The sequence below is a fragment of the Heterodontus francisci genome, chromosome 34, assembly GCF_036365525.1.
Source record: "Heterodontus francisci isolate sHetFra1 chromosome 34, sHetFra1.hap1, whole genome shotgun sequence".
NCBI lineage: Eukaryota > Metazoa > Chordata > Chondrichthyes > Heterodontiformes > Heterodontidae > Heterodontus > Heterodontus francisci.
The window spans coordinates 10,872,155-10,887,021 of record NC_090404.1 but is presented as its reverse complement, the minus strand read 5'-3'; the positions used below and the strand labels follow the sequence as shown (position 1 = coordinate 10,887,021).

Sequence of the window (14,867 nt, the reverse complement as noted above, 5' to 3'; positions counted from 1 at the left end):
TGGTGGGCTGGAAGGTGAGGACAAGGGGAGTCCGATCATGCTTCTGGGAGATGGGGAAGGGATGAGAGCAAAAGGAAGGAGGAGGCTGGAGGGAGCGAGTTAATAAACCCTGGTCAACGTGGGCTTCACACACACTGAGTGCCGCCCCAGGTCCCAATATAAAAGAGGGAACATTATCTGATTTACAAACACCTGGTGAAAGCTTCAAACCCAGAATAAGAAGCTACCGGTCCCATGTTTGCACTGAGCAGGGCAGCAGCTGTGGGGTTTCTCCCAGTGACAGGCCAGGGTTAACAGCTGCCACCTTTATGGGAGGCAATGTGCAGCAGGGCGCCTGCTCGGTCTTCTGGGGCCAGGAAGCAGGAGAAGAAAATGTTGTGATTTTCTATCCTGAACGAACAGTGATGGCTTTTGTAAACTCCTTTTACAGAGAATTCGAAGGGGAGGATTTAAGGACTGGAAATACAAACCAAGCAGCAGATCAAGATCTGACAGAGTCACACGATTCATCAGGACCTGAATATCAGATGTTTGTCTGTTCTGTCTGTGGGAAAAGATTTCAAACATCAGTGTGACTGGAAAAGCACCGAGACACACACACCCGAGTGAGAGTGTTCCAGTGCACTGACTGTGGAAAGAGCTTTAACCAGTTACACAGCCTGAAAAAAATTATACCATTAACGGTACGGAGAAGCTGTACACCTGTCTGTGTGTGGACGAGGCTTCAAGTGATTGTCCAACCTGGAGAGAGACAGGGACACTGGCAGCACGGAGAAACCGTGGAAATGTGGGGACTGTGGGAAGGGATTCAATTACCCGTCCCAACTGGATACTCATCGACGCAGTCACACTGGGGAGAGACCGTTCACTTGCTCCGTGTGTGGGAGGGGATTCACTCAGTCGTCTATTCTGCAGAAACACCAGAGAGTTCACACTGATGAGAGGCCTTTCAAATGTTCTGACTGTGACAAGAGCTTTTGGAGCAAGAATGACCTGCTGACACACCAGCGCATTCACACTGGGGAGAGGCCGTTCACCTGCTCCGTGTGTGGGATGGGATTCACTCAGTCGTCTATTCTGCTGAAACACCAGAGAGTTCACACTGATGAGAGACCTTTTAAATGTTCTGACTGTGAGAAGAGCTTTAAGAGCAGAAATGACCTGCTGACACACCAGCGCACTCACACTGGGGAGAGGCCGTTCACCTGCTCCGTGTGTGGGAAGGGATTCACTCGGTCATCCCAGCTGCTGACACATCAACTTGTTCACACTGATCAGAGACCTTTTAAATGTTCTAACTGTGAGAAGAGATTTAAAAGGAGAATTTATCTGCTCTACCACCAACGCACTCACACTGGAGAGAAACCGTTCACCTGTTCCGTGTGTGGGAAGGGATTCAGCCAGTCATCCCGCCTGATCACACACCAGCGCATTCACACTGGGGAGAGGCCGTTCACCTGCTCCGTGTGTGGGATGGGATTCACTCAGTCGTCTATTCTGCTGAAACACCAGAGAGTTCACACTGATGAGAGACCTTTTAAATGTTCTGACTGTGAGAAGAGCTTTAAGAGCAGAAATGACCTGCTGACACACCAGCGCACTCACACTGGGGAGAGGCCGTTCACCTGCTCCGTGTGTGGGAAGGGATTCGCTCGGTCATCCCAGCTGCTGACACATCAACTTGTTCACACTGATCAGAGACCTTTTAAATGTTCTAACTGTGAGAAGAGATTTAAAAGGAGAATTGATCTGCTCTACCACCAACGCACTCACACTGGAGAGAAACCGTTCACCTGTTCCGTGTGTGGGAAGGGATTCAGCCAGTCATCCCGCCTGATCACACACCAGCGCATTCACACTGGGGAGAAGACATTCATCTGCTCTGAGTGTGGGAAGGGATACATTACATCATCCCAACTACTGATACACCAGCGAGTTCACTCTGGGGAGAGGCCTTTCATATGCTCCGTCTGTGAGAAGGGATTCACTCAGTCAGCACATCTGCAGAAACACAAGCGAGTTCACAAGTGACTGCAGCAGTTGGATTCTGCTGTTTTGGCTGCTGTTAATCAGTTGCAGAACTGAACATGTTGATTCTGACAGTTGGGGCCTGTTTCTGCTGATGTTAATAACCCCTATAACTTGGGGTGGCCGCACTGTCCTGTGAAGAGAGATTGGGGAATGTGGGCCTGTATTCACTAGAGTTTCAAAGAATGAGAGGTGATCTCATTGAAACCTACAAAATACTTAAAGGGATAGACAGGGGAGATGCAGCTAAGATGTTTCCCCTGATTGGGGAGTCCAGAACCTGGGTGCACAATTTCAAAATAAGGGGGAAACCACTTAGGACAGAGATGAGGAGAAATTTCTTTACTCGGAGGGTTGTGAATCTTTGGAATTCTCCACCCCAGAGGGCTGTGGAAGTTCAGTCATTGGGTATGTTAAAAGCAGAGATTGACAGATTTCTAAATACAAATGATATAAGGGGATATGAGGATAGTGTGGGAAAAAAGCATTGAAGTGGATGATCAGCCATGATCATATTGAATGGCGGGGCAGGCTCGATGGGCTGAATGGCCAACTCCTGCTCCTATGTTCCTATAATTGGGATGGAGTTTAATATTCTGGAATTTAGTTGATTGCATTCTCAGGCCTGCAGTGTCCCTTTAAGAACTGCTGTCTGTGATATTTACTTAATTCAGGGACTCGCATTAGGAATTAGTTTCGAATACAATGATAAACTTTTGCTCAATCCGATATCTGTGTGATTGATTGAAATGAGACAGGAGGAGATTGGTGTCCGTGACTGTGGGGTTGGTTTATATCAGACAGATGGAGATTGGTGTCAGTGACTGTGGGGTTGGTTTATATCAGACAGGATGAGATTGGTGTCAGTGACTGTGGGGTTGGTTTATATCAGACAGATGGAGATTGGTGTCAGTGACTGTGGGGTTGGTTTATATCAGACAGTGGGAGATTGGTGTCAGTGACTGTGGGGTTGGTTTATATCAGACAGGAGGAGATTGGTGTCAGTGACTGTGGAGTTGGTTTATATCAGACAGTGGGAGATTGGTGTCAGTGACTGTGGGGTTGGTTTACATCAGACTGGAGGAGATTGGTGTCAGTGACTGTGGAGTTGGTTTATATCAGACAGATGGAGATTGGTGTCAGTGACTGTGGGGTTGGTTTACATCAGACTGGAGGAGATTGGTGTCAGTGACTGGGGTTGGTTTGTATCAGACAGGAGGAGATTGGTGTCAATGACTGTGGGGTTGGTTTATATCAGACAGGAGGAGATTGGTGTCAGTGACTGTGGGGTTGGTTTATATCAGACAGGAGGAGATTGGTGTCGGTGACTGTGGGGTTGGTTTATATCAGACAGTGGGAGATTGGTGTCAGTGACTGTGGGGTTGGTTTATATCAGACAGTGGGAGATTGGTGTCAGTGACTGTGGGGTTGGTTTATATCAGACAGTGGGAGATTGGTGTCAGTGACTGTGGGGTTGGTTTATATCAGACAGTGGGAGATTGGTGTCAGTGACTGTGGGGTTGGTTTATATCAGACAGGAGGAGATTGGTGTCAGTGACTGTGGAGTTGGTTTATATCAGACAGTGGGAGATTGGTGTCAGTGACTGTGGGGTTGGTTTATATCAGACAGTGGGAGATTGGTGTCAGTGACTGTGGGGTTGGTTTATATCAGACAGTGGGAGATTGGTGTCTGACTGTGGGGTTGGTTTATATCAGACAGTGGGAGATTGGTGTCAGTGACTGTGGGGTTGGTTTATATCAGACAGGAGGAGATTGGTGTCGGTGACTGTGGGGTTGGTTTATATCAGACAGTGGGAGATTGGTGTCAGTGACTGTGGGGTTGGTTTATATCAGACAGGAGGAGATTGGTGTCAGTGACTGTAGGATTGGTTTATATCAGACAGTGGGAGATTGGTGTCAGTGACTGTGGGGTTAGTTTATATCAGACAGATGGAGATTGGTGTCAGTGACTGTGGGGTTGGTTTATATCAGACAGGAGGAGATTGGTGTCGGTGACTGTGGGGTTGGTTTATATCAGACAGTGGGAGATTGGTGTCCGTGACTGTGGGGTTGGTTTATATCAGACAGGAGGAGATTGGTGTCGGTGACTGTGGGGTTGGTTTATATCAGACAGTGGGAGATTGGTGTCCGTGACTGTGGGGTTGGTTTATATCAGACAGTGGGAGATTGGTGTCAGTGACTGTGGAAATAGCAAGCACTTGGTTCAAAAGCAGAGCAGCAAATTAGTTTTTAAAATTTTCTTCCCAAATGGACGGGTGTCTTTTCCATGCACTTTGTCACGTGTTGATACAGCTGGGACATGGAGGGTCTGATTTACTTTCTGCTCTTCCCTCCTTGAAGATGCTTCTTGAAAACTACCTCTTTGACCAAGCTTTTGGTCACCTGCCCTGATATCAAACACTCCCAGCCCATAATAAGCAGGTTGGTTCCTGGGCACTTCAGTGATGTTATTCAATCTGAGAATCCCAGGGTTTGAGAGCTGGGACATCCTGTCTCAAAACACATCCCACCCTGTTCATACTGAGAATCCCAGGGTGGAGAGCTGGGACATCCTGTCTCAAAAAACGTCCCACCGTGTTCATACTGAGAATCCCAGGGGAAGGGCCAAGCCCCAGAGTGTGGAACACAACTAAGACCAGGGTGTGGGTGATGGGCAGGTAAAGAGGAGGAGAGAGGCTGTAGTGTTGGAGATGAAGGAGGAGGCTGCTAATTCCCAGGGCCAGATCCAACAAAATATTTTGATTGGTGAGTCAAGCAGTGAAGCTAAAATCAAACCAAAGGGAACAAATAAAGATCCAATCTAAGGGAACAACCTGCAGAACAATGGGAGGAAACCAAAATTGTCCCAAAAGTATTCATTGAGCAAGTATGGACTGCTTTTTGTGGGAGTTCCATTTCTCAACTTCTCTAAGCTCCCTCTACACTGTCCCATGAAACACTCCCTAGTAGGTTGAGGAGATGGGTGGGGGGGAGGGAGATAGGGGTACAGAGTAAAACTCTTTCAAGACTGTACATCCACTCCCCGAATGGTGCTGACTCTCGTTGAGTTCAGTTCCATACTCATTGGTTCCTCTCTGTCTCATGAAGATTCACTCTTTTATAGAATGATCAAGTATAATATTTTTATTTTAGAGATACAGCACTGAAACAGGCCCTTCGGCCCACCGAGTCTGTGCCGACCATCAACCACCCATTTATACTAATCCGACACTAATTCCATATTCCTACCACATCCCCACCTGTCCCGATATTTCCCTACCACCTACCTATACTAGGGGCAATTTATAATGGCCAATTTACCCATCAACCTGCAAGTTTTTTGGCATGTGGAAGGAAACCGGAGCACCCGGAAGAAACCCACGCAGACACAGGGAGAACTTGCAAACTCTGCACAGGCAGTACCCAGAATTGAACGCAGGTCGCTGGAGCTGTGAGGCTGCGGTGCTAACCACTGCACCACTGTGCCGCCCAAATTGAAGACATTTGGCCCATCATACCTGTGCTGGCTCTTGGAAGATCTAGATAATAGATCTGGGCGGCACAGTGGCGCAGTGGTTAGCACTGCAGCCTCACAGCTCCAGCGACCTGGGTTCAATTCTGGGTCCTGCCTGTGTGGAGTTTGCAAGTTCTCCCTGTGTCTGCGTGGGTTTCCTCCGGGTGCTCCGGTTTCCTCCCACATGCCAAAGACTTGCAGGTTGATAGGTTATTTGACCATTATAAATTGCTCCTAGTATAGGTAGGTGTTAGGGAAATATAGGGACAGGTGGGGATGTGGTAGGGATATGGGATTAGTGTAGGATTAATATAAGTGGGTGGTTGATGGTCGGCACAGACTCGGTGGGCCGAAGGGCCTGTTTCAGTGCTGTATCTCTAAAACTAAAACATAACTAGTCCCACAACCCTGCAGGCAATGTTAAGATGGATCTGAAACGTTAACTCTGCTTCTCGCTCCACAGATGCTGCCAGACCTGCTGAGTATTTCCAGCATTTCTTGTTTGTTTCAGATTTCCAGCATCCGCAGTATTTTGCTTTTATTTATATCAATATGATGTAAGTGGTAGATGGAAAAGGTATTCCAGTTGGATACTTCTCACACATACTTACCCCTGTGGTAAGGTTGATTGATCAGTGTACTAAACAGATATTTGGGTTTCACTGGTTAGTTAAGCACGCAGAGTACCTGGTAGAGTTTAATAGAGTTCACAAGTGACTGCATGGCTTGGATTCTGCTGTTGTTAATCTCATCCAGAACTGAACCATATTCATTCTGACAGTTGGGATTTGTTGCTGATGTTAATAACCTCTATAACTGGGCTGGAATTTAATAATCTGGATAAAGGTCAATTAATCAGCTTTGTTTGAAACACATTGCTGTAGATTTTCGTCTTTCCCACCAGGGTGTTTAGCGTCACCTGATTGGAGCTCTGAAAGGACAATCTGGGGGGAGGATCTTACAAGGTTACTGTCATTGAGGCAACGTTAGGAACATGGCAGAGGTGGGGAAACTCTTCCTGCGGGTAGGGGCTGCTGTCAATGATGGGACACAGAATTATAGAATCACACAGCACAGAGGAGGCCATTCGGTCCATCATGTCTGTCAGTTCTTTGAAGGAACGATGCAATTAATCCCACTCCTCTCCTCTTTTCCCCATTGCCCTACAATGTTTTTATTTGACACTTCCCTTTTGAAAGTTACTATTGAATCTGCTTTCACCACCCTTTCAAGTAGTTCATTCCAGATCACAACAACTCACTGAGTAAAAAAACAAATTTGCTCGGCCCACTCCCCCTCCCTGGCTTCTTTTTAGCCAATTATCTGAAATCTATGTCCTCTGGTTACCGACTCTCTTGTCCGTTGAAACAGTTTCTCCTGATCTACACTATCAAGTTGCCTCTCCTCCCCTCCTATAATTTTAAACACCTCTATTAAATCTCCACTTAACCTTCTTTGCTCTAAAAAGAACAATCCCGGACTCTATAGTCCCTCCACAAAACTGAACATCCTCATCCCTGGACACAATGCAAGGTGGAGGATTGCGATGAGGTTTTGGGAAATATTTCCAGTTGGGAGCGGGAAAAATTGAAAGGAACCGAAACAGAAGAACCCATTCTCCAACTTCGTGAATCTTTAGATCCACTTTAAGAAATGGAATCAGGGAGAATGAAGGGTGAACTGTTAACTGACCAGTTGCAGTCCAGGCACCTTTCCCTTCTTTGTGATGCTGTAACATTTACTCTGATGTTATCAGTGAAATTAACTGATCTGAGGCATTGAAATGATTCACGTTCCTGCAAATAAAGAATTTAAACCTAATATTGACTCTGGGACAATCAGAATACTTAATAACAGAAAAGAAAACGAAAGGCTTGAAGGGAGGGGGAGCTGGTTGGAGGAGTTAAAGACAGAAAATACTGGAAATACTCAGCTGGTGAAGTAGCATCTGTGGAGAGAGAAATAGCGTTAGTGTTTCAGGTCTGTGATTAGAACCGGTTGTAGGAGAGCTGATTCATGGTGATGTGGATGTGGCTGACGTGAGTGGGATCAGATTGTCTCCATGTATCCACAATGAATGTTCCACCCTTCATTTTGAAAAAAGTAAAACTGAGAGAGGACAGTTGCCATTGTGGGCAGCAATCTGAACCTTTAATTCACGAACACACTGATTCAGAGTATTTTGCAACATCCATGTGTGTCAGTCTCTGGTGCAATCAGCTAATGCATCCGGCTGTTAACTGAAAGGTTGGTGGCTGGACAACACACAGAGACGGAGCTTTTCATTGATTTTTTTCCCCCCTCTTCCGCATTCATTGCCACACAGAACAGTTTTACGAATATTAATTACAAATAAAATGAGAAAAACAACAAATAAATGTTGCATGTACCAACACATTAGAAATATATTAAGTTATTGGCTTCAAAGCAACGAATGGAAAATGATTCTGTGAATGCACAAATTAGGCTATTGTGCAGCTGGTATCAGGAAAAGCAATTCTGAACACAGTGGAACATTTTAATGATGTTTTACCTACATTAAATAACTCCATCTCTGTTGATGTAAACTCAGAGTCCCTGGCTGTATTTGTTCCAGTCCCACTGCTAACACCTGATGAAGGTGGGTGCAGGATTGACACTGAGAGCTGAACACTGAGTGGTGAATTTCCTTTAGCTTTCAAATCCAATTCCACACACCGAGTCCCAGAATCATCACCCAGAATCACCGCAAGGGAAGTAGGAAACCGCTCCTAATACACAACAGGATGGGGCAGCTTGTGAAAAACTATTCAACTTTTGGTGTGTAGATGTTTCCCAGAACTTCAAGCAGGACCGTGTGACCATAGAAACTGTGAGTGTGTGTATGTGGCTGTCATGTTTCTATATAAACTGAGTGTTTATGTGATGAATTGCTTTGTATGTGCACCAGTTGTAAATTTACTTTGTTTTTATAATATACACCAGGTTCTAAATATATAAATATTGATGATTGATACTGTGATACTTGTAAATGTATTGTAGGTGTATGAGTGTGCTGGTTCTGAATAAATGTGTGTGTGTGTTATTTCTGAATGTATGTTGTGCATCTGTGTTGTGTCTCAATGTATTTAGGGACAAATGAAAAGTAAGAGAAAAAAAAGGCAGAAAATATTTTCCAAATGAAGACAGATTCAACCAAATATGAACAAAGAACACACAAATAGGTTTGTAAGCAGCAGAGTTATGAAATGGATTTACATCCAGCACAAGAAGTCAAAATCATATCCAAATTAACACCAATACCTTCTATTATATCTATACAGGCCGTACAATCAATGACTGCTGTTGCTTGGTGGTCTAGTGGTTAGGATTTGGCACTTTTGCCATCGCAGCCTGGGTTTGATTCCCGTCAAAGATGCATATTTTACAAAGCTGTTTATCTTTCAGATGAAGGATAATAGTTTTCATCACTTAATAAACCAACAACATCCTGTTACACACTGCAGGAAATGTATCTCAAGTCACCAGGGACCTTCTGTGTGTCAGATGAAGCTGATATCTGCAACACAACATAAACATCTAACCTCTTGGTCTCAGGTCAGAGAAAGTATTGAAGAAGGTGAAATCCTGAATCCTCTGCACTCACTCATTCTAACAAAGATTCCACCATTCCAAAACATACTGGTCTCCCCGGAACAATATCCACTACAAACTAATTAAACTCCCGAAGGAGCTTCTGAATTCCCTTCCTAGAATCTTCAGAATCAGATCTGTCTTGTTCGGATCCATTTGGATGGAAACCGACTGCCCTCCACCTCCAGGAAATGCCATTCTAATCCTATGAATGAATCGAGTTTTGTTTAGAAAGTGGGTTTTGCGTCATCTCAACCGCACATTCTCAAAATCACATTTCCAGGATGTGAGATTTACAGACAAATTCAACATGTTTTGGCTCTGACAAGTGAAGCTGGACAGGGATACACAGGAACCAGCACTACAGGCAGGTGTACGCAGGAATTAGCACTGTGGGGCAGGTATACACTGGAACTAGCACTTCAGGGCAGGTATACATTGGAACTAGTACTGCAGGGCTGGGATACACAGGAACTAGCACTGTGGGACAGCTATATATGGGAACTAGCACAGTGTGGGCAGATACCCAGGAACTAGCACTGCAGGACAGCGATACATAGGAACTGGCACTGGAGGATGGGTGTACACAGGAATGAGCACCGCAGGACGGGTGTATCCAGGAGCTGGCTTTCCAGGGCAGGGCTCACCAGGAACTAGTACTGGTTTCTGACTTTTTTTTCAAAGCCCGCTAGAAAACCCCAAATCTGTCAGAAGTTAGGAAACTGCTGCAAGCACCTGTCAGTTGTGAAACTGACAGCGCAATTTTTTTTTAAAAAGCCGGTCTGAAAGAAGAAGACAATGGGAAATTTCTCATCTCTGAAATACAACTGAAGGCAGGATACAACCTTTGGCAGGCCGGAGCCTGGCCCACAAGCGATATGTTGGACAACCCATGTTGTACCTGCACTGGGGGTGTATTACAAGACACTGTAGAGGCAGATTTACATTGTCCTGTGTTGCACCTGCCCGGACAGTGTAGAAGGAGCTTTACACTGTGTCTAACCCGTGCAGTACCTGCCCTGGGAGTATTTGATGGGACAGTGTAGAGGGAGCTTTACTTGGTATCTAACTCGTCTTCTTCATGTCTTGGGAGTGTTTTCCACATTAGAAGAATTGCTTTGAACATTGACTGTGGGAAAATCTTCAACATTTCAAAGCAGGTGATGCACATTCTCCCATTGGACAGATGGTATTTAAAAATCTGTGGAGAGAGAAGCAGAGTTAACATTTCAGGTCTGTGATCTTTCATCAGGACGGTACATAGGTGCTTCCAAACCCGCGGAGTATTTCCAATACTTTCTGTTTTTATTTCAGATTTCCAGCATCCACAATATTTTGCTGTCATTACGATGGAGGATCTGTTACCCAGCATTCGCCGCGGAGATGAATGTGCCCTATTCATTGTACAGGAGCCCAGATCCAAGGCGCAGTGCTGGAGAGAATCTGGAGCATGCGTACTGTCACTTTGATCTGTGCCTGCGAACGCTGGAGACGGTTTTGAAACAGGTGAGAGCCGGCGGGGCACAGGGGCGAAATGGAGCCGGCGGGGAAGCTTCAGAAACAACTGGTGTAGGCCGCAAGCCCGGAATAACAAATTTTACTCTTATTTAATAATCTCCAGATACCTCATTTGCAGCTGTGGGCCTTTTTACCGGAAATAACTCCAGGTTAATGGCCGCCATTTTGGCCGAGTATGGAGCATCGTGCATGCGCGGGCGTATTGATGACGACACAGAGAGTGGGCGGGGCTTCAGGCACCCCGTGACCAGGAGAGAAAATCATTGCATTATAAAAGCAAAATACTGCAGATGCTGGAAATCTGAAATAAAAATAAATGCTGGAATCACTCAGCAGGTCTGGCAGCATCTGTGGAAAGAGAAGCAGAGTTAACGTTTCGGGTCAGTGACCCTTCTTCGGATCATGGAATTGATTCTCACTCTGCACACGGGCTGGAGAACTGAACCCAGTCAGAGTAGCGGAGGGAGAAAACTGGCAGTGGAGGAAAGAAATGTTGCGATGGGTTTGGATTTCAGCACAGGGAGGAGGCAGAGTGTGTGGGACGGGGATTTACAGCTTTGGGGGAACAAGAGAGGAAAAAATGTTCCCTGGAAACTAGTATTGTCTGTTCAGAATTTCTATCCTGCACTGACAGTGATGACTTTTGTAAATTCCTTTTACAGTGGATTAGAAGGGGAAGATTTGCATACAATTTTATTCTTACTGCACACAGAGGGTTTCTCACCTTCGATCCTGAAGATGCTGCCAAGTGCCAGGGTGAATGTTTACATCCCAGAGAACTGTAACTGAAATAATGTGACATTGTTGAGTCCAGAAGACTGGAGTGCCAAATTGAAAGATGAGCTGCTGTTCCTGGAACCTCCGTTGACCTTCATTAGAACAGTGCAGCAGGCTGAGGACACAGAGGGCAGAGTGGGAGTGGAACAGAGAATTCAGGTGACCAGATGTTCAGGGCCATGTTTGTAAACTGAACGGAGGTGTTCCACAAAGTGGTCTCCGAATCTGCATTTGGTTTCCCTGAGGTAGGATATTAAATTGAATATAGTTATAGAGTGATACAGCACTGAAACAGGCCCTTCAGCCCACCAAGTCTGTGCTGACCAACAACCACCCATTTATACTAATCCTACATTCATGCCATATTCCCTACCGCATCCCCACCATTCTCCTACCACCTACCTGCAATTTACAATGGCCAATTTACCTATCAACCTGCAAGCCTTTGGGAGGAAACTGGAGTCCCTAGTGGAAACCCACACGGTCACAGGGAGAACTTGCAAACTCCGCACAGGCAGTACCCAGAATCGAACCCGGGTCGCTGGAGCTGTGAGGCTGCGGTGCTAATCACTGCACCACTGTGCTGCCCTGTATATGAAATTAAAGCACATGTAAAAGTGCTGTTGCACCTTAAGGGAGTGTTTGGGGCCTTGGACATTGAGAGGGGAGGAGTTAAAAGGGCAGGATTTACATCTCCTCTGCTTGCATAGGAAGCAAAGTGGGCATTGGATATGATCAAGGTTTGGACCAGGGTGTCGTGGAGGGATCAGTCCCACCAGAATGCTGGAACAGTAGGGGAAGATGTGTTTGGTGGTGGCATCACACGGGAGGCGGGAAAATGATGGAGGATGATGTGGAGGCTGGTGGGCTGGAAGGTGAGGACAAGGGGAGTCCGATCATGCTTCTGGGAGATGGGGAAGGGATGAGAGCAAAAGGAAGGAGGAGGCTGGAGGGAGCGAGTTAATAAACCCTGGTCAACGTGGGCTTCACACACACTGAGTGCCGCCCCAGGTCCCAATATAAAAGAGGGAACATTATCTGATTTACAAACACCTGGTGAAAGCTTCAAACCCAGAATAAGAAGCTACCGGTCCCATGTTTGCACTGAGCAGGGCAGCAGCTGTGGGGTTTCTCCCAGTGACAGGCCAGGGTTAACAGCTGCCACCTTTATGGGAGGCAATGTGCAGCAGGGCGCCTGCTCGGTCTTCTGGGGCCAGGAAGCAGGAGAAGAAAATGTTGTGATTTTCTATCCTGAACGAACAGTGATGGCTTTTGTAAACTCCTTTTACAGAGAATTCGAAGGGGAGGATTTAAGGACTGGAAATACAAACCAAGCAGCAGATCAAGATCTGACAGAGTCACACGATTCATCAGGACCTGAATATCAGATGTTTGTCTGTTCTGTCTGTGGGAAAAGATTTCAAACATCAGTGTGACTGGAAAAGCACCGAGACACACACACCCGAGTGAGAGTGTTCCAGTGCACTGACTGTGGAAAGAGCTTTAACCAGTTACACAGCCTGAAAAAAATTATACCATTAACGGTACGGAGAAGCTGTACACCTGTCTGTGTGTGGACGAGGCTTCAAGTGATTGTCCAACCTGGAGAGAGACAGGGACACTGGCAGCACGGAGAAACCGTGGAAATGTGGGGACTGTGGGAAGGGATTCAATTACCCGTCCCAACTGGATACTCATCGACGCAGTCACACTGGGGAGAGACCGTTCACTTGCTCCGTGTGTGGGAGGGGATTCACTCAGTCGTCTATTCTGCAGAAACACCAGAGAGTTCACACTGATGAGAGGCCTTTCAAATGTTCTGACTGTGACAAGAGCTTTTGGAGCAAGAATGACCTGCTGACACACCAGCGCATTCACACTGGGGAGAGGCCGTTCACCTGCTCCGTGTGTGGGATGGGATTCACTCAGTCGTCTATTCTGCTGAAACACCAGAGAGTTCACACTGATGAGAGACCTTTTAAATGTTCTGACTGTGAGAAGAGCTTTAAGAGCAGAAATGACCTGCTGACACACCAGCGCACTCACACTGGGGAGAGGCCGTTCACCTGCTCCGTGTGTGGGAAGGGATTCACTCGGTCATCCCAGCTGCTGACACATCAACTTGTTCACACTGATCAGAGACCTTTTAAATGTTCTAACTGTGAGAAGAGATTTAAAAGGAGAATTTATCTGCTCTACCACCAACGCACTCACACTGGAGAGAAACCGTTCACCTGTTCCGTGTGTGGGAAGGGATTCAGCCAGTCATCCCGCCTGATCACACACCAGCGCATTCACACTGGGGAGAGGCCGTTCACCTGCTCCGTGTGTGGGATGGGATTCACTCAGTCGTCTATTCTGTTGAAACACCAGAGAGTTCACACTGATGAGAGACCTTTTAAATGTTCTGACTGTGAGAAGAGCTTTAAGAGCAGAAATGACCTGCTGACACACCAGCGCACTCACACTGGGGAGAGGCCGTTCACCTGCTCCGTGTGTGGGAAGGGATTCACTCGGTCATCCCAGCTGCTGACACATCAACTTGTTCACACTGATCAGAGACCTTTTAAATGTTCTAACTGTGAGAAGAGATTTAAAAGGAGAATTGATCTGCTCTACCACCAACGCACTCACACTGGAGAGAAACCGTTCACCTGTTCCGTGTGTGGGAAGGGATTCAGCCAGTCATCCCGCCTGATCACACACCAGCGCATTCACACTGGGGAGAAGACATTCATCTGCTCTGAGTGTGGGAAGGGATACATTACATCATCCCAACTACTGATACACCAGCGAGTTCACTCTGGGGAGAGGCCTTTCATATGCTCCGTCTGTGAGAAGGGATTCACTCAGTCAGCACATCTGCAGAAACACAAGCGAGTTCACAAGTGACTGCAGCAGTTGGATTCTGCTGTTTTGGCTGCTGTTAATCAGTTGCAGAACTGAACATGTTGATTCTGACAGTTGGGGCCTGTTTCTGCCGATGTTAATAACCCCTATAACTTGGGGTGGCCGCACTGTCCTGTGAAGAGAGATTGGGGAATGTGGGCCTGTATTCACTAGAGTTTCAAAGAATGAGAGGTGATCTCATTGAAACCTACAAAATACTTAAAGGGATAGACAGGGGAGATGCAGCTAAGATGTTTCCCCTGATTGGGGAGTCCAGAACCTGGGTGCACAATTTCAAAATAAGGGGGAAACCACTTAGGACAGAGATGAGGAGAAATTTCTTTACTCGGAGGGTTGTGAATCTTTGGAATTCTCCACCCCAGAGGGCTGTGGAAGTTCAGTCATTGAGTATATTAAAAGCAGAGATTGACAGATTTCTAAATACAAATGATATAAGGGGATATGAGGATAGTGTGGGAAAAAAGCATTGAAGTGGATGATCAGCCATGATCATATTGAATGGCGGGGC

The 14,867-nt window shown here is 46.3% G+C and overlaps 1 protein-coding gene across 1 annotated transcript in view; it reads left to right on the top strand.

Annotated features, from left to right (window-relative positions):
- The first annotated feature begins 308 nt into the window (after positions 1-308).
- LOC137348617 (uncharacterized) overlaps positions 309-14,867 on the top strand; it is an 86,269-nt gene continuing 71,710 nt past the window's right edge. The window contains exons 1-7 of the mRNA XM_068013896.1: positions 309-529; positions 750-2,027; positions 10,263-10,314; positions 10,469-10,721; positions 11,487-11,608; positions 12,562-12,839; positions 13,060-14,337. Coding sequence (XP_067869997.1) covers positions 309-529; positions 750-2,027; positions 10,263-10,314; positions 10,469-10,721; positions 11,487-11,608; positions 12,562-12,839; positions 13,060-14,337 — 3,482 coding nt within the window. The remainder of the gene's footprint in view (positions 530-749; positions 2,028-10,262; positions 10,315-10,468; positions 10,722-11,486; positions 11,609-12,561; positions 12,840-13,059; positions 14,338-14,867) is intronic.